This window comes from Miniopterus natalensis, chromosome 10 (assembly GCF_054644295.1).
Source record: "Miniopterus natalensis isolate mMinNat1 chromosome 10, mMinNat1.hap1, whole genome shotgun sequence".
Taxonomy (NCBI): domain Eukaryota; kingdom Metazoa; phylum Chordata; class Mammalia; order Chiroptera; family Miniopteridae; genus Miniopterus; species Miniopterus natalensis.
Genome location: NC_142090.1, coordinates 84,069,857 through 84,087,952, shown reverse-complemented (window position 1 = coordinate 84,087,952; position 18,096 = coordinate 84,069,857). Strand labels below are relative to the sequence as shown.

The following is an 18,096-nucleotide window of genomic DNA, read 5'->3' as shown; positions in this document are numbered from 1 at the left end:
TTACACCAAAAATCACAGAGGGGGTGACACCCTAGGCAAGCGGCTGGGCTCTTGGGGGCAGAATAGGTCAGGGGCAGCTAGGAGCTCAGCACAAGTCCCCGTGGGGCGTGTCGTACCTCCAGCGACCACCGGGGCAGCTGGGGTCCCCCCCCGTGCCCCCCGTGGGTCCGGTCGCGGGCCTGTGGGCTCCACGGAGGACGCGGGAGGGGCAGGGGGCCCGCGGTCAGCTCGCTCCGGCGGCCGCTGCGCCCAGGCTGTTGTCCCCGCGCCCCGAGCGCCCCCTGGCGGCCCGGCGCGCACTCCCGCCGGGCGGGCGGACTTAGGGGCGGTCCTTCGACAAACGGCCTTAGCGTCGGGGCCGGTTCTGAAAATTCGCGAAGGGGACGAGTCCGACCTGCGGGGAAAGCTGCACTTTGCTGCCTTTTCATGTTCCTCTCTCGTCTCCCTCCACTGCGTCTGTCTTCCGCGTAGTGACAGAGCGAGGACCCGGTGGGACAGGACCGCCCCCCAGCCCCCCACCCCGGGGAACAGCTGGGCGGGTGCGGCCAGGGTAACGTGGGGCGCCCCAGGAGCGCGCACCACGCGGCTCCGGCTCCCGCATTAAAGCATCGAAGCAGCGCCGCGGCCCCCGCGCCCCTCGCGGTCCGCGGCTCGGCGCCCTGCGCAGTAAGCCCGCCCGGCCGCCAGGGGGCGGTGCTGCCCACGCTCTCGGCCGGGACCGCGCGGCCCGGGGCCTGGACGCTCTCCGGGCAAAGTGCAGCCCTGGGGAGGGAGGGCCGGCCTCCAGGGCCACCGGGACACAGGTCTGGACTGTCCACCTGGAAAGATGTTAAAACCAAACTGAGGGCAACTGTAAAGAACTGATTTTTCGTGGTTTTCCAGGCCTGCGTCCCGGAGGGTCATTCTGAGGAAGTGGGCACGGGCCACCCGCATCGCCGCCGCAGGTGCCCACGTGCCAGCAGCTAAGGTCGCCTCGCCCGTCGGCGTCCGCCCTGAACTGTAGGAGCTGCCGCTGCAGCTCAGGGCGACCGGGGCCAGCTCCCAGGGCGCTGCGCAGGCTGATGGTCTGCAGACTCCACCTGTGCCATCGGGGGGCTCGCGTGGGCGTGTCCTGGCCCAGGTGGCAGGAGGCACCCCCCACCGAGGCCCACCGGGTGCTGGGGAGACCTGGGCTCCGCAGCCAAGAACTGCGTGCATCTCAAGCTTAGCTCAGGGGCAGGTGCTGGCATGCTCTTGGCAAACAGGGACACCGCCTGTCACCAGCACCTGCCAAAAAATGGGGGGGATGTACCCGACTTTCCATATTCAGTTAGGGCCCAACCAGTGACACCTGGCAAGTCCCATCGGGGGCTGAACAGCACAAACCTCCCGGCACCCACACCACCTGCATGGAATTACATTCTTAACACCCTGGATACACCTGTTCAAAAGTCTCCGGGAAGAAATCTTAAAGATTTATTCCTGAAGGCCAATGACCCATCAATTTATACCTGAACCCATAAGCAATCCCCTACTCACTCCCAAAGAAACACACACAGGCCCACACAGACATATACACACACATGCACATGTCATGTACACACCTACACCTGCACACACCTGCACACACCCTCAGGCCCTTCCACCCAACACAGGAAGCAGATGCCTCACAGCTTACCAAGGTTAATATTTTATTATACTCTGAATAGAGATGATATTTAAGAGCAGAGAATGCGACTATACAAAGGACTTATAGAACATTCATTTACACACTGGATATACTCTTTACAATATGAGAAAAGGAAGAATCCCACTAGGAGTTAAGGCAGAGAAGGAGACATACGAGGTCTTCGATGCCAAGGAAACATAAGAGACCCTTACACGGGTGACTTAACTGGGTTACAGGTTAACACTGAGGGACACAGCGCACAGTTAATGGAGGGTTAGAGGGGCCCTGGCTGTGACGCTGGAGGGAACACACTTCTGGTGAGTGCCCAGGGCAGTGCCCTGTGCCCACCAGTGGCCCAGAGACCAGAAGCCGGGGGGGAAGGGTCCTCCCCGTGCTGAGCCAGCGGGCAGTGGGGCTCACCTACGGCCTGACGCCAAGGTCATGGGTGCATCTGGTCCCGTTTAATGCACATGTAACACGTAAAGAGACCTGTCGTACCAGCTCATCAGAGACCAGGGGCCGGCATCCTTGGGTTCCTCAGGAGCCTATGGCTTGGAGCAAACCTCCGGGTGCCCTTGACCACTGGGAGGGCACATCACCACTGGCCCGTCAGTTTGAAAAGCAGAGGTGCCCAGTTTCTCGGGCATCCTGGAAACAGGCTGTGCCACGCGGGAGGCCTGGGTCTCTGATTCCCGTGGGTTATGCGTCTCAGCCCCACACCTGTCTGGCTCTTTCGTACATGCCCCTCTTCCTCCGTCCGAAAGGTGAGGGGCCTGGCCCGCAATCTGGGTCAGACTTGGGTGTGAGCCATTTGGCGACAAGGCGCCTCCTGGGAACAGCATCAGCCCTGATTCCCACAGGGACAGCTAGATGCCTCCTTGGGGACCAGGGCCTCGGGCTGGGAGAGGCCAGCAGTCCCTGCAGCCACACGGCACGTGGAAGGAGGGTCCGCCCTGGAGGACTGAGGCGGACATTTGGCACAGAAATGAGGCACTTGTGTTTGGTGCTTCAGTGGGAGCTGAGCAGCTGGTCTTCCACCCTCCACGGTCCCAGCTCCTCGCCCAAGCCTCTGACCCACTAAAACAGAGTCCACAAGGCACAGCCCCAGGTGGGGACCCTCGCTGGTGATTCTGGGGACGGAGGAGCTGGTGCTTGGTTTCCAGGGCAGAGAATGGGCAGTTCAGGGCGGAGCCCACAGAGCAGCGGCTTGAGGAAGGAAGCGGCACCTGCAGGGCCACCAGCTTCTCCTGAACCCGTGGCCACTGACAGATCAGGTGACAGGCCACGGCACGGCCACATCACGTCACCATATGGGATGGACACAGTGGCTGAGGCGAGGGGGCGGAGACCCCCAAACACTCGTGAGACTGAGGTCCCCCTCCGCCCCCTCCAGGAGGCACAGGCACATAGACGGATGGACAGGAGCTTCCGGAGCTCAGCATGCCCCACCCTCCTAGAACCTCCCGCCCAGAAAGGACGTCGCCTCTCTCCTGGTGCCTCTTAAACGGCGGGTGTGGCAGGCGCAGCAGAGACACCGGCACAGACCAGCAGCAACAAACCGCGGTCAACAATTTGGCATAAAAACTGTAAGTTACATGGAAATGGCGTTCACTTCTGTCTTCCCCCTTTCTCCTCTCACGGCCTGGCGCACCTTCTGACCCGATGTGACAAGGCTGGAGCCGCCCATCACCAGGCTGGGGTGGGGCTCTCAGCCCAGGGTGACGCCCTTGTCCTCAAAGTCCATCACGTGGTTCCCTCATTCGTGCCCCCAGTGTCAGGAAGGGCCTGACCTGCACGACCTTCACCACAGGTATGTCCCCTTCTGAGGTTAATGGCGCCTTGTCCTGGGGGGGCAGAGGCCCCAGGGCATCAGTTGGACAGCAGCCCTCTGCCATTGTGGGGACCACACGCAGTGGCCACTCAGGCCATGGCAGAGCAGGCTGGGTGTCCCCTTCCCACAAATGCTGGCGGGCAAGGCGACGGGGACCCTGCATTTCCTCACAGGGTTCTGGGTGCGGAGCTAGGTGGGTGGCCTGGTGCCCAATTCTGCCCAGAAAGGGGCATATGGGCGTGTCCGTCTCAGGAAGGGTGTGGGTGTTGGTCCTTGGGAAGCTGGAGGAGCCAGAATGTCTGGGTCACCATGGGGACACGGCAGGGCGGCCCTGGCCCTTCTGGCATCTCAGCCTGAGGGGCTCAGATTTTCTTAGGGGAGCCAATCATGACCTTTGACACGAAGTTGACGATGGCGCTGGCAGGCTGCTCAGGGTCGTGCTCTGCAAAGAGGTGGCATATGTTGTCCGTGGCACTGCCCTGCTTCCGGGCCACAAAACCAAAGACCCTGAAAAGAGAGGCAAGGCCAGAGCGTCATGTCCCGTCCCGCAAAGCTGAGCGGGAGAAAACCTCTGCTTCCTCACCTCCTCCACCTCCCTCCTCAGAAACCAGCCAGGGCCCAGTGGACACCTGCCACCCTGCCAGGCACCCGCCCACCCTTTGCACCTTTGCAAACCCTGCGGCAGGATGCCACTGCTCCACCTTTGCAGGTGAGGGCTGCCCAGCCCGGGTCTGAGACCTGAATCACAGTGGCTTCTCCACTTGTCAGGGCGGGTTCCTGAGCCATGTCCCCACTGTCCTTGGGCAGTTACATTGATGGGAGCATAGGCCACGTGGGTGCTAACACCCCAGCGATGGTTCCTGAGATCATGAGGGGCACGCCAGCCACCTACACGCTGACCCCCACCCACGGCCAGGGCTCCTCCTTGGGTCCGCATGCCTGCACCAGCCCCCCCACTAAGGAACCAGAAGGCAGCGGGGTAGAGATTTCTCAGAAGGAGCAAAGCCACGGTCTGAGCAGCTTCCAGGGGCTCGGACCCAACACAACGGCGCCATTGTCCGTGGCCTGGCCCCTGGCAGTTGCCCTCCTCCTTAGAGGAATGAAGGGCTTTTTGTTTAAGTTCAGCAGCCCCCACACCATGGGAGGCATCAGCCGAGGGCACTCAAGTCACCCGATGGGGTCGTGCATTCCACGGGGCTGGGAGCGCAGCCAGCCTTGTGGCCAGAGCTGGGGCTCGGCCCCACCGGGGACCCGGGCAGGCCTCTGGGGACTTTGTCAGACCCCGAAACAAAGGGGGACCGTGAAACAGGAACCCAAGGAAGGACACCTGTGGTTGGATCTTGCTGAAATCAACCTCAGGTGACGGGGGGGGGGGGGGGGGGGGGGGGAAGGAGAAACATATCCCCAGGCCACCCCGCCCCAGGGCGCGGGCATGAACTCTGGTCCCTCTGCACCTGCTGACACTGAGCCCCGTGTCTCCCGGTCATGCCCGGCTCTGCCTGCTCACGCCCGACCTCGAGGGCTGCACACCTGCCCTGAATGCAAACCCATGCCCACTGGCATCTGTCCGTCACTTCTGCCCGAGGACCCTCTCTGAGGGAAGCCTGGGACAGGTGCAGTCAGGCTGGCAGCTCACCTGGACTCTAGGCCATCGGTGATCCACCTGGAGAGTTAGAGAACAGAGTTACGTCAGTTTCTCTAAGGGCTGAACCTGAACAGGCGGGGGGGGGGGGGGGCCCCACACTGGGCACACACGGTCCTTACTTCCTGTCCTGCGGGTCCAGCGCGCAGAAGATGACGCTGCTCACGGGGTAGTGCCTCCGGAAGAAGAGCCTGCGGGGACACGGGAGGGATGGTGACGCACCGTGCAGGCCCCACGGGGACATGGGGCAGGAGCTCAGTTCAGGCTTCCCCGGGGGCCGGGGGGTGGGGAAGGGCAGAGCCTGTGCTCATCGGGGTTGGCAGGTGTGTGACACAGGCGGGGGGGGGGCGTGCAGGAGAGGTGGCACGAGACAGAAAATGTCCCCAGGAACTGCCCACCACTCCCCAGACGGGTCCCGTCAGACATGACGGATCCCACGGCGTGTTGTAAACTCTAAAGGGCTGTTCGCACTGGATTCCCCGGGAGTCCTGCTGACGCTGAGCGTTGCTGGGACGACCTTGTATGGCGATGACCCTGGACACATCCAGGTGTGAGCAGCGCCCCCGCCCCGCAGCCCTGCCCCACAGCCCGTCTGCACTCACTTCCTCTGGTTGTCGGTCAGCGTGATGCCCTGGGCCGACACCTTGAAGTGCACGACCGTGGACAGGGGTGGCGGCTGCTGGACCAGGGTGATGCTCAGGGCCTTCTGGATGGCCTGGTGGCCTGTGAGCGACTCCATCTCCACAGAGTTCAGGTACCACACATTGCAGGCTACAGGATGGGGCAGAGTGTCAGTGCACCAGGGACGGTGCCCTGGGCTCATGGACAACTCGACCCGTGGCCTCTGCCAGGTGCACCCAAGGCAGACGCCCTCTGCCCCTGATTCCGAGGTGCAGAGAGTGAGGGGCCCAGGGACACAGAGATGAAACACATCACGGGGGCCACAGGGACGCTCCCGCCACACTATTTGTGCCTGGTGTCCCCGTGAGGCTGGGGCACCTCCTCAGCGTCACTGTGGCCCGGGTGGGACAGGAGCCTGACCACAGTGGGAGTGAAGGACACATCCGAGAGGGGGATGTGCAGCCTGGACCCCCAATCACGGCCCTGTGGGGAGCTCCGTGTGAGGCGGGCGCCTGGGAGCAGCTGTGCAGGGACGGCCGATGGCCGTGACTCGGTTGCCGGGAGCTGCCCCAAGCTCGCTGCCTGCAGAGCTGCGACAATGTGGGTGATTTTGGAAAATCTGAATCAAACAGGGAGGCCAATCTGGACAATGACTTGGCCACATTTATCGGATCAAAAGAACCACCCGCCCCCGATGGGTCACCTAGAGGTCTCACTTCCGATAGGAGACAAAGGACACATCTGTGGCCCGTGAGGCAGCCAACCTGGAGGTGTGGACACCTGGCCACGCTGCATTGTAGAGGGAAACGTTAGAAACGAGGGGGGTGGTTAAATTCCCCCTCAGTGGAACACCCAGCAACCAGCAAACGGTCACCATGGAAACGGGCGGCGTGGAAAGCATTGGTGGTTAACGGGAGAAGCAGAATGAAAGCGTCTCTGTGCCGAGGGAGCTGGGAAATGAGAAGCATGTGTGCGGGTGGACGGGGCTGGAAGGCTGCCGGGAACGCTGAGGGCGGTTTGCTTTCAGGAGAGTGGATATTCTGCCCTTGATTTCATTACGGCCCCTGTAACGCTAACCCGGCAGTGAGACAAGAAAAAAGAAAATTCTAGTCTAACGACAATGAGATCCCACGGAGTTAGCACAACCCGAATCGGGGGCACACTGGCAGCCACAGGCGGGGCTGCCCAAACCCCAGCTCCCTGGCAGAGGCGCCCGTGGCCTCTGATACGCAGCAGAAGGAGACTGCATTTGGGGGCCTCTCTCCCCACAGGTGGGGCCACGTGTGACCACTGGAGCAGAGATGGAGCTTGGCCTCCGGTGAGCATCCGGGCAGCCTGAGCCCCTCCTCTCCTGCCCCGGACAGGTGGGCCTGCAGAGCCAGGCTGTGTCTGTCCCATGGGCCTGGCCACGACATCCAGCTCCATGTGGCAAGTGCCCTTGTCCAGGGAAGCAGAGCTGCGATGCCCAGTGTGACACCGGACAAAGAGCCACAGCCCAGTGTGGAGTACTCTGTGCGAATGGCTGGGTTGCTCTGAATGCGATTTGACAACCTGTGCACAGGCTCTCGCCCAGCCCTGCGACCTGGGAACGTGGGTCCTAAGGCAGCAATGCAGAGAAAAGAGGTAATGCAGGAAATGTGGCCTTTCACGCAGCGCCCGAGGTCCCGAGACGCTAGAAACAGCCAAATGAGCGACCACAGGGAGCTGGGCCACATGACCGACTGCTACCCAGCCACTAACAAGGGGACCCACCACGTGTCTGCAAAACCACGGGAGAGCTTGCCATGCTAACGAGAGGGGGCACGTCCAGGGTCTGTGTGTGGGTAATGGGCCCAGGAATAACTCAGTCTCCTTTCTTTTCTGCACCTTCCCTTTTTAGCTTAAAGAACACATATTACTTCATACAGAAAACATACTTTACAGTCCACTGAGTTAAAATCACAACCCTGAGGCTCATGGGAAGTGTGCCAGGAGTCTGGTAAAATGCCTCTCCAGGCTTAGACTACATTCCGATGCTTCGACACAAACCAATTAAGAACCAAGGCTACAAATGTAAACAGAAATATCTCAGAGATGGAACAGACTCGCACTCGGTGTCCAACAAAAAGGGTTAAGCTGAAGAGATTTGAAAGTTTATGCCCCGTGCTACGAGCCGCCCAGCCCCGCTGATTCTTACAGTGAGGAAACTGCACGAGATAATCCCAGAGGGCCGCTGCGAGTCCAGGAGTTGAGGATTCTATGTGAATTAGGACAACAGATGAAATTCAGTTTAAGAAAAAGCCCCACTCCATTTCCTGCGGCCATCAGAGGTCGGACCACGGAACACCTCCCTACCGGGGTCGCTCTGCACCTGTCTGAGCCACCTCTTGGGCCTCCCAGGGGACAGGTGCGGCTGCTCTGCGTCCTGATTTGATTACCTGTCTGGTCAGCCATGAAGGCACCTGGACAGAAACTGGTGCCTCTTGATGTGTTTTAGAGCCAAGAGATTTTAAAAGGACACAAACGTGACAGTCATAAGCTAACCCCCCTCTGTAAATGCCCAACTCAGGTAATTAAATAAGACCTCAGGGTCTGACTGAAATCTTGTCCCCTGAAAGGCCAACTTTGTAAGAAAACAAAACATTTAAAGGTATTGATATGTGCTACATATTATTCAAAAAGATGGTAAACAGACTTAAAAATTATAAGACAGAATAGAACCAAAAACTTTAGTATCTAAAGATAAAGGCTACTGCCGGGCCAGCGTTTCTCAGTAGTTGAATGTCAACCTATGAACCAGAAGGTCATGGTTCAATTCTCGGTCAGGGCACATGCCCAGGTTGCAGGCTCGATCCCCAGTAGGGGGCATGCAGGAGGCAGCCGATTAATGACTCTCATCATTGATGTTTCTCTCTCTCTCTCTCTCTCTTTCTGAAATCAATAAAAAAACACATTTAAAAAAATTAAAATAAAAGCTACTACAAGCCCTGGTGATTCCAGGGACCACCTGACAGGAACACGGGGACAGTGAGCTCGTCCCTGGCTTTCCTACATATCAATAGAGAGCAGGTGGTATTTGAAGTTAAAAACACAACAACATTTACACCAACACCCCCCAAAATACCTAGGTATAAATCTAATAAAATATGTACACGATTTATATGAGGGAAACTACAAAGTCTGATAAAAATATCAAAGACGTGAATACATGGGGAGGTAACCCATGTTCATGGACAGGGTGACTCAATATGGTCATTTTTTCCCAACTGGATTTGCAGATTCAGCGCAATCCCCATAAAAATCCCAGCAGGTTATTTTATAGACGTCGACAAACTGATTCTAAAGTTTATATGGAGGCAGGCGACCCAGGACAGCCGACACTGTGTGGAAGCAGAAGATGGAGGACAGACACTATCCAACTTCAAGACCGACTACAAAGCTACAGTGATCGAGGCCGTGTGGTCTCAATGAGAGAACAGACACACAGGTCAATGGGGCAAAAGAGAGCCCAGAACCAGGCCCCACAAATATAGTCAACTGATCTTTCACAAAGGACTACAGGCAACTGAAGCGAAGACACGCTTTTCAGCAAATGATGCTGGAACAACTGGACATCTATCTATCATCTATCTATTTAAAACAATGAATCTACACACAGATTTCACACCCTTCCCCAAAATTAGCTCAAAATGGATCACAGATTTACATATAAAATGCAACACTATAAAACTCCTAAAAGATAACATAGGAGAAAACCTAGAGGACCCTGGGCTTAGCGATAACTTTTTTTTAAAAAAAATATGTCTTTATTGATTTCAGAGAGAGTGAGCGGGGAGAGAGAAACATCAATAATGAGAGAGTCATTGATCGGCTGCCTCCTGCATGCTCCCTACTGAGGATTGAGCCTGCAACCCGGGTATGTGCCCCAATCGGGAATTGAACTACGATCTCCTGGATCCTAGGTCAATGCTCAACCGCTGAGCCACACCAGCCGGGCTTAGTGATAACTTTTTAGATACAACACCAAAGAAAGAATCGGTAAACTGGATTTCATTGAAATTAAAGATTTCTGCTCTGTAAGAGGTGCTGTCAGGAGATTGAGAAAGTGATAAAGGACCGTGATCCAGAACATGCAAAGAATCTTAAAACTTAACAGCCAGGCAATCACCTCATTCTTAAAAAAATGGCCCAACGACCTTAATAGACATCTCACCGCAGAAGACAGAAAGTGAATAAGTTTATGACAAGATGTTCAGTATCACACGCACTGAGAAAATGCAGATCCAAACAACAACCAGACACTGCTAAGCACACGTCAGAGCGGCCAGGCCCTGAGCACTGACAACTTCTGATGCCGGGAGGACAAGGAGCGGCAGGGGTCTCACCCGCTGCTGGTGGGGACGCAGGTGGCGCAGCCACTATGGAAGACAGTCTGGTGGTTTCTTACAAAATTAAACATACTTTTGCCATGAGATCCAGCAGTCTCGCTCCCTGGTATTTACCCAAATGAGCTGAAAACTTGTGTTCACACAAAGCGTTCACAGGGACGATGTTTACAGCAGCTTTATTCATAGTTGCCAAAACTAGAAAGCAACCGAGATGCCCTGCAGTAGGTGATGGGTGAGCAAACTGTGGTCCATCCAGACAACAGAATATCATTTAGCACTAAAAAGAGATGAGCTGCCCAGCTGGGCGTGGCTCAGCGGTTGAACGTCAACCTGGGATCCAGGAGACTGGGGTTCGATTCCCGGTCAGGGCAGATGCCCTGGTTGCGGGCTCGATCAATGACTCTCTCATCATTGATGTTTCTGTCTCTCTCTCTCCCTCTCCTTTCCTCTCTCTGAAATCAATAAAGATATATTAAAAAAATAAAAATAAAAAAATTAAAAAATAAAATAAAAAGAGATGAGCTATGAAGCCAGAATGACATGGAGGAGCTTTAAATGCGTAGGATTAAGTGAAAGAAACCGTTTGAAAAGGCTACATAATGTGTGATTCCAACCATATGACACTCTGGAAAAGGCAAAGCTATGGGGACAGGAAAAGCTCAGGGGCTGCCTCGGGTGGAGGGGAGGGATGAACAGGCAGAGCAGAGAAACGACTGTCTGATACTACAACGGTGGGTTACCTGTCACTATACATTCGTCCAGGCCCCTAGAACGCACACCAAGAGTGACCCCTGAAGGAAACCGGGGGCTCTGGGTGGTGACGTGTCAATGCAGGTGCATCAGCTGTGACACCTGTCCCACCTGGTGGGGGGTGTTTACAAGTGCGCACGTGGGGCAGGGTGATACAGGCAACTCTCAGTAATTTCCGCCCCATTTTGCTGTAAACCTAAAAATGCTCTAAAAAAATAAAGTCTATTAATAGAAGAAAAAAAAAAGGTGCCCTGGGGAGGCTGCCAGAGGGGGGGTTGTGTCATCCTGGGTGGTGGGCAGCACCGTTGGCTCCTTCGGATGACAGCTGGAGGGGCAGTTCACCCCGTCCTATCTCAAAACGTCTCCCCCACACTAAACGTGGGACATGGCACTAATCCCACTGAATCTAACCGTGCTCCAGTCAGAGGGATATTCTGGCCGTAATGGGAAAGGAACCTTCGAACACACAGAAGGACAGGAAACCCAGAGACCAGGGCGAGGGCGGAGGCTGTGACCCTGAATCCCGCTGCCCCAGTGACCAGGGCGAGGACAGGGACCCGCGAGACTGACCTGCCCCCTGCTTCAGCAGCTCGGCCGCGGAGTTGGCTGCCGTTTGGGGAGAACTTTCTGCTATTTCCTCCAGTGGATCTGCGGGAAGGAACAAGAAAAGCCCGGGTGAACAGCACAGCTGAGATGTGGGTGCAGCGAGGCCACCTCTCCTGTCCTTGACCTGGGTCAACCACTCAGCATCCGTAGGGTTCACCCACGGAGCACAGTGAGGAAAAGCCGCCTGGCCCGTCTTTCCCACTGGACCTTCGCGGATTCCGACACCCGGGTGGCTGCCGGGTCCCAGGTGACGCCTCTCGGAGCGCCAGGGCAGGGCCCGGCCACGTACCTCGGTCTGGGATGAGCAGCTTGCAGGGCAGTGCCAAGGGGGTGATGGAGTGCTGACACACCAAGGCTGTCAGGCTCCCTGCGAACGGAGAGCAGAGGAGCATTAACAGGATCCTGAGAGGGCTTCACTCACCAGCAGATCTCCCCGCTGCAGAAGGAGCGCCCGGGAATTTCAGCAGCTAACACACTGCATTGGAGGGACTTTATGCAAAAACTTCACAAAGATTCCTGGCAGAAGCACATCGTCGCCAATTTGTAAGAATAAACGGCAGCCTGTGAGTCAGATGGTGGCAACCTCTCCCCGTCTCTGGACGGGGCTCCCAGGGCTCTGGGTGAGTGCACCCAGGCCTCCCCCGGCCGCTCAGGGCCTTTCCCACAAGCCTGCGGGTGGGCGGCTTCACCTCTCGGAGAGGAAGGCCCGCGTCTCTCCTGCAACCGTGGGATGGGCCGTGCTCAGGCTCCAAGCTCGGCCACACTCCCTGCCCCGCCGGCTCTCCCAGCCCCAGCCCCTGCTTGTTGTCTTCTGGGTGCCGAGAAACGTTCCAGAACAATTACTACCCGGTTTATCTTACAGGTGGTAGTAGGTGAGAGGAACCTCAGAACCGGGGCTTAAGGAAACGCTGTGAGTGACGCTCACCAGAGCGACGGCCAGCTCTCGGGGCCCCGTGTTCCAGCCGCTCCAGCCACTTACCAAAGTAGGGCTCATTCGAGCAGCCTTTCAACCGCACCCCCTTCGAGGTGCACTCGATCAAAAAGTGCCGAACCAGCTCGTTGGCCAGGTCTCCAGCTGTGGTAGGAGGTGTAACAGAAAGAAACAGAGTTTTCAGAAACCGAGAGCGTGGGAAGGCGGGAGCGGGCACAGCAGTCACAGGGAGGGCTGCCCAGAGAGGCCGCCTGTGACAGATCCGACACATCCACACACGACCCGCTGGTCTCGGTCCCCTGGGCAGGGTGCGCAGAGCCAGACGGGAGGGAGGTGCTGTCCCTGCTGTGAGGAGGGACAACGTAAGGACAGCAGCCCTCCAGGCTCACGTAACCCTGGTGCTGGGACAGCATCATGCACACAGTGTGTCCTTTATATAAGAAAATGGGGGTGAGCGCCACCTGCAGGAGGGGACAGTCACCGCGGGGACCGAGGGGAGAGCGTGACACCTGGCAGAGGCCTTGGACTGCTGCGCCCACCTCTGGACAATGGGAGGATCACCCATTCAAAGCAATAAAGAAACGAAATTTACAAATAATTAACCTTTTCTGAACAAAAATCGTGCTTAACAAAATGCACCCGAAAAAAAAATACTAAGGAGAACACCTGTGGGCGCCGGTCTAAGTCACCTACGTCTCATGAGCAGACACAGAATGAGAGAGAGGGAAAGGAGGGGTCGGTCCTGGGGCACCCACCTTTCTTGTTCAGCTGCAGGACAGAAGGCGGGGGTGTGGCCACCTTCATGGCCAGGCCGTAGGCGCCTCGGAAGGAGTGGCTGTCCCGGACGATGAAGGACCCAGGCTCCTTGTCCTTCAGCATGGCGATGGCTAGAGGGGGGCAGAGAGACATGAGGGTCTGCTGGGCACACGTGTTTCCACCATGATGCCCCGAGAAGGCTCTCTGCCCCTCCTTTTGCAAACTGGGCCAGTGGGAGTGGGCCAGGGTCCCCTCTTGGGAGGAACACATGCACTCGGGCCCTCAGGGAGGGCTTTGCAATGAGATGTTTTTTTGTGGGAGCCTGGTGAGGATTTAGACACACAGGGTGGCACCTCCCACTGGGTCACACGACCCCACTAATCCCGCAGCACCCATGAAGCCCAAATGCAGACCCCACCTGACAGCCCAGGTCCCAGTACACACAGTGTGGCGGGTGGGACGTGGGGCAGAGGCTGCCAACTTTCAATAGAAGGAAAGAAGTTTCCAATCACATAAAGAGATGCCCCCCAAAGTTGCTCAAAATTCAGTATTTCATACAAATTCCAAGATCTGCCCAAGGGGATGGCAAAAAAGTGGCTGTAGGCTATCGTCCCATGGCTCCGTGGCCACTGCGGCCAGCTGTGCCCAGTCTGACGGGGCCGGGGAGTCTTTCTCCACATGACCATCATCAATGGCGCAGGGCTGACCGCTGAGCCTGGCGTATCTATGCTGTTTTTCCTAGGTGGCCCTGGGGTCATCTAGCTCATAACTGTTCCCTAAAAAAATACCCTCCCCTCCCTGCTGGGAATCTGGCACCCAGGGTCCTCTGCTCACAAGAGAGGAAGAGGGGTGCATTGGGGTGACGGCAACCTCAGGGTTCATGCTGCCCAGACGTCGGCCAGAAGCTCGTCTGGTAAACTGACACATCTCATAATTTCTCTCATAGACTTATATGTTTATAAGAAAAAAAAGAGAAAACTTGGGATTTCAAACATAAAGTAAAACAGAATCCCAGCCCTGAAAACGTCATCATTCTGTGAGACCCAAGGAAGTAAACCAGTGAGCGGCAGGAACTGTGTCACGCTCAGTGACGTCAGCGTCCTGTCTGAGGCCCCTACTCCAGCTGGAGGCTGGCCCTGCCCCTGCCCCTGGCAGGACAAGGCCACTAGGCAGGAGCTGGCAGGACAGAGGGACAGAAAACACGCACTCTCCAAGGGGAGCTGGTTTGGCGTGGCCCCACGAGGGCACAGGCCAGACCCTGGGGGGCGGCCAGCCTCACCCCCGCTGCCCCCACCTACCCAGTGTGACAACGGCGGGGAGGCCAGGCAGGGCCGTGGGCCAGTCGCACACCTCTAGCATATTTTCTAAATGTGGGGGCTGCACGGGCATTACTTTTTAAAGTAGTGAAAAGATCACTCACGTTAATTATGTTTTTGCATTGTGACGCACATCGCCAGGGCGTTAAGTCACAACTTTATTCCACTTTGGTGGAGAGAGGTGCTCCTCCCGGGGCCTGGGCTTGGGAGCAGCACAGGGGAGGCGTCCGCCCGAAAGCAAGGCCGCCCGCTCTGCCTGGGGAGGGAGCTTGGGGACGTCAGGCTCTGCACTGAAACAGGAATGAGCCGGCGAGCCCAGCCGCTGAGGGTGTAGGACTGAGCGTGTCCCGTCCCGAGGGCCACGGGCCTGGGTCTCTCCCTGTCCTGTGGAAGAGGACAAGCCATCCTCGGCCCCCCTCTCCCAGCAACCAGCGCCTCCAGGGACAGGGAGAGGCAAAGTCCCAGAGACTGCGGCCGGGACAGCTGTGTCCAATCCCCTTTTGCTGCAGCTGGTTCCCTCCTGAGGTATTTTTATGTTCGCCTCAGAAACACCCCAGGGAATTAATGTCCCCACAGCAACAGGGGACCCATGAGGCTCCAAAACAGGCTGGCGGGATTTTCTTTTGGAAATTTCACTGTGGCTTTGATAAAAGGCAGGCACATCCGACAGTTAAAACCAAACAAAGCCCCTGGCAGCTCCGCCACGTGGGGAACCTGGCACACCCACGGGACACTCCTTGGTGAGGTTGTCGTCCTTATAAAATGCCTAGAAGTTACATTTCAGAGCTCAGCTCTAACATCCCTGCCCAGGGCATGTGGCAGCTATTTTGAGATGAGCTCCACCCAAGGGAACCTTTTAAACATGTGGCTAAGATTAGACTCCCCCAGGCAGGCTCTGTCACCTGCAGCCACACCCACCTGCTAGACCCCGGCTGTCGGGTCAGGGGAGGGCAGCCCGGCCAGCCCAGCCCAGCCCCTGGCCTACAGGGCTGCTCTGATGGGAAGACCAGGTCCACATGGAATATGCTAGAACATGGTGCTTGACCAGCACTGGTCAGTCTGTCCAGTTCGCCAAGGGCCGAGGCGCTGGAGCTGACGGCCACAATCATGGGGATGGGAATGGAGCCCTGACCTGTGCTTGGTGCCCAGCTGGGCCACAAAGGCCAATTCGGGGGGTGAGGAGTCTCTGTGCCTCGGCTCCCCCATGTTAAGGGACAATAGTGTCATTGAGCTCGTGAAGAAAAGCCCATTCTCACACTGTGGCTATCTGCTGAACTGAGCAGAGAATTCAGAGAGGAAGCTGGACAGTGGTTTGCAGCCACTTAATTCTTCGTCCAGGCATCTCTGGGAAACCCCGAGGCTGAGCCCGCAGCACAGGGCAGCCGGCCTGTGTGCCCCCCTTCCCGGGCTAAGCCTGACACCCCCTTCTCAGCGTCACCAGGAAGCCCCCGGGGACCTTCATTTCCAGAGCCTTGGTGGCGTCTCCCGGGCTCCTGGGCGGGTCACATACCGTCCTCTCTGAGTGATGCCCTGGGAGTAGCGCCCCCAGGTGGCCGGGTCACGGCCTCTACCGGGGACTCAGGCCCCGTGGTGAGTGGAGGCCAGCATGCCGCGGGGACCATGAGTCCTGAGGAAACGACTGCTGTTCACCCAGAGGGACCCGCCCGGCTCCAAGGCGGACACCTCGTCTACTCAGGCTCCGGCAAAGAGTGACCCATGACCGAGCTGCTCGGAACTGCAGATGACCTCAGGTCCCGAGCTGCCGAAGCTGCGCCAGACCAGGTGGCGCGTGTGCGAGGCGGTCTGTGCAGCCCACCGGCCACCTGTCACTCAGCGCTCGGCTCTGCCACGCGGGGAAACGCAGGTGACGTGCAGCCGCCCTGGAGAGACACCTGTTCCTCCTCCTGACCCTCGTCTCCCGTCACTGCTGCTCTGACCCCTCCGTCCTGGGCACGTGCCCCCCGGCCCCCCTCCCGAGGGATGCTGACCCCGCCCTTCCACCACGCACCTTGCTCCCTGGAGATGTCCGCCTTGTACCAGAACTTGGAGGTGTCCTGCACGAAGCTCACCGACATCTGCTTTTCGCCTGCGTTGTCTGCAAAACAGAATTGAAGCGGTAACTGTGAAGGGCAGTACTGAAGCTCTCACCTCCCGGGGAACTGAGGGTCAGCCCCGCCCTGGGCACGGGCGGGCGGCTACTCCAGGGGGATGCGACAGACGGCGCGACCCCGAGGTTGGGCTCCGCAAACACCCGACTGCGCGTGGTTAGAAGGACGGGCGCAGGGCAAGGCCGGTCACGCACAACGGGGCCAGGACCTTACAATGCACAGTAGTTCGTGATTAACTTCAGAGGCGTTCGTTTAATTTAAAAAACAGAGTGATCCCTCAAGGACACTGGTTTGGGGTGAACAGAGAAACGGAACCACGGCAGACACCTGCACGTCAGCTGCGGGGATGGACCCACGTGGACAGACGCAGGGGCAGAGGGGAATTAGAGGGACCACGGCATCTTGGGCCAGAAGATGGGAAATGCCCTGGACGCCCCGATGTGCCTCTGAGGCGCCCAGCCCAGTACGAGAGGTTATGCTGGCTCCCAGGCCCCCTGCGAACCCAGGGGTGCTTCCCGAGTGCCGCCCACTGGAGGGACACACGTACCCGGAGAAGGAGCTGCTGCCTCGGGAGGCTTGGAAAAGTCCGGCAGGACGTTGGGGAAAGGGATGCTCATGGTGCTCCCGCTGTGCGGGCTGGAGAAGCCGCTGGAGGAAGGCGACACTGAGCCCAGGGAGTGGTCCCCCTCCGAGGCCCGCTTCTTCTCGGGGAGGGGCGGCTGCCCGGGCAGCGACAGGCCCGGCCCCTGCAGGACGGGGCTGTGGTGGCCGCCGTGGCCGGGAGCCACCGTGAGAAAGCTGTGCGGCAGGAAGCCATTGTCGACAGCTGCTGCAGCTGTCCGCGGGGTGCCGAGGGGCTGGGACGCCGCGTGGGAACCGGCCAGCAGGGCCCCGGGGTCCTCTCCAGGGGTCAGGCCGCTTCCCACAGGGGCTGTGCCAAAGCCCAGGAAGGCCTGGCTGCTCGGGGGGCCCAGAGCTTCCGGTGGCTCCGCCAGCGACAGCACGTGGCTGTGGAAAGAGGCCTGGAGCTCGGCAGGCGGGAGATGCGGCCGCCCGGGGCTGGGGCTGTCCTTGCCAGGGCCCGGGAACTCGCTGGTGCTGGGGAGGCTTCCTGGGGGCCGGCTGCTCCCCAGCAGGGCCTGCGTGGGTTTGGGGCTGGCGTCCACCCACTGGTGCTCGGCGGACGAGGGGCTGTTCAGGAGGCACACGGGTCAGAGGGGATCCGAGACAGCACAGGGCTAAGCCACGGGCAGCCCCACCCACCACGGCCCCGCCCACCACGGCCCCGCCCGCGAGCGGCCCCCCGCTGACCTGTCCCTCCGAGAGCCGGGGCTGCTGCTGGCGATGGCGCAGGAGGACCCAAAGGCCCGAGGGAAGGACGGTGCAGAGGGTTTGGGTCCCACGGGGCTCTCTGACATCCCCACGGAGTGACCGAGGACCTCGGGGCAGCCTCGAGGTTCTGCAGCAGGACACAGAGCAGAGGGGCCTGGTTACTGCTTGTGTCTGTGAGGAGCGGTGTC

The 18,096-nt window shown here is 58.5% G+C and overlaps 1 protein-coding gene across 1 annotated transcript in view; it reads right to left on the bottom strand.

The window, feature by feature from the left end:
- Positions 1-1,653: 1,653 nt before the first annotated feature.
- The window catches only part of TNS3 (tensin 3), a 102,624-nt gene continuing 86,181 nt past the window's right edge, over positions 1,654-18,096 (bottom strand). Inside the window, exons 21-31 of the mRNA XM_087821275.1 lie at positions 17,888-18,035; positions 17,124-17,767; positions 16,477-16,563; positions 13,152-13,283; positions 12,445-12,540; positions 11,755-11,832; positions 11,430-11,507; positions 5,724-5,892; positions 5,244-5,312; positions 5,116-5,142; positions 1,654-3,986 (exon numbers count right to left, since the gene is read on the bottom strand). Coding sequence (XP_087677401.1) covers positions 3,842-3,986; positions 5,116-5,142; positions 5,244-5,312; positions 5,724-5,892; positions 11,430-11,507; positions 11,755-11,832; positions 12,445-12,540; positions 13,152-13,283; positions 16,477-16,563; positions 17,124-17,767; positions 17,888-18,035 — 1,673 coding nt within the window. The 3' untranslated portion in view covers positions 1,654-3,841. The remainder of the gene's footprint in view (positions 3,987-5,115; positions 5,143-5,243; positions 5,313-5,723; positions 5,893-11,429; positions 11,508-11,754; positions 11,833-12,444; positions 12,541-13,151; positions 13,284-16,476; positions 16,564-17,123; positions 17,768-17,887; positions 18,036-18,096) is intronic.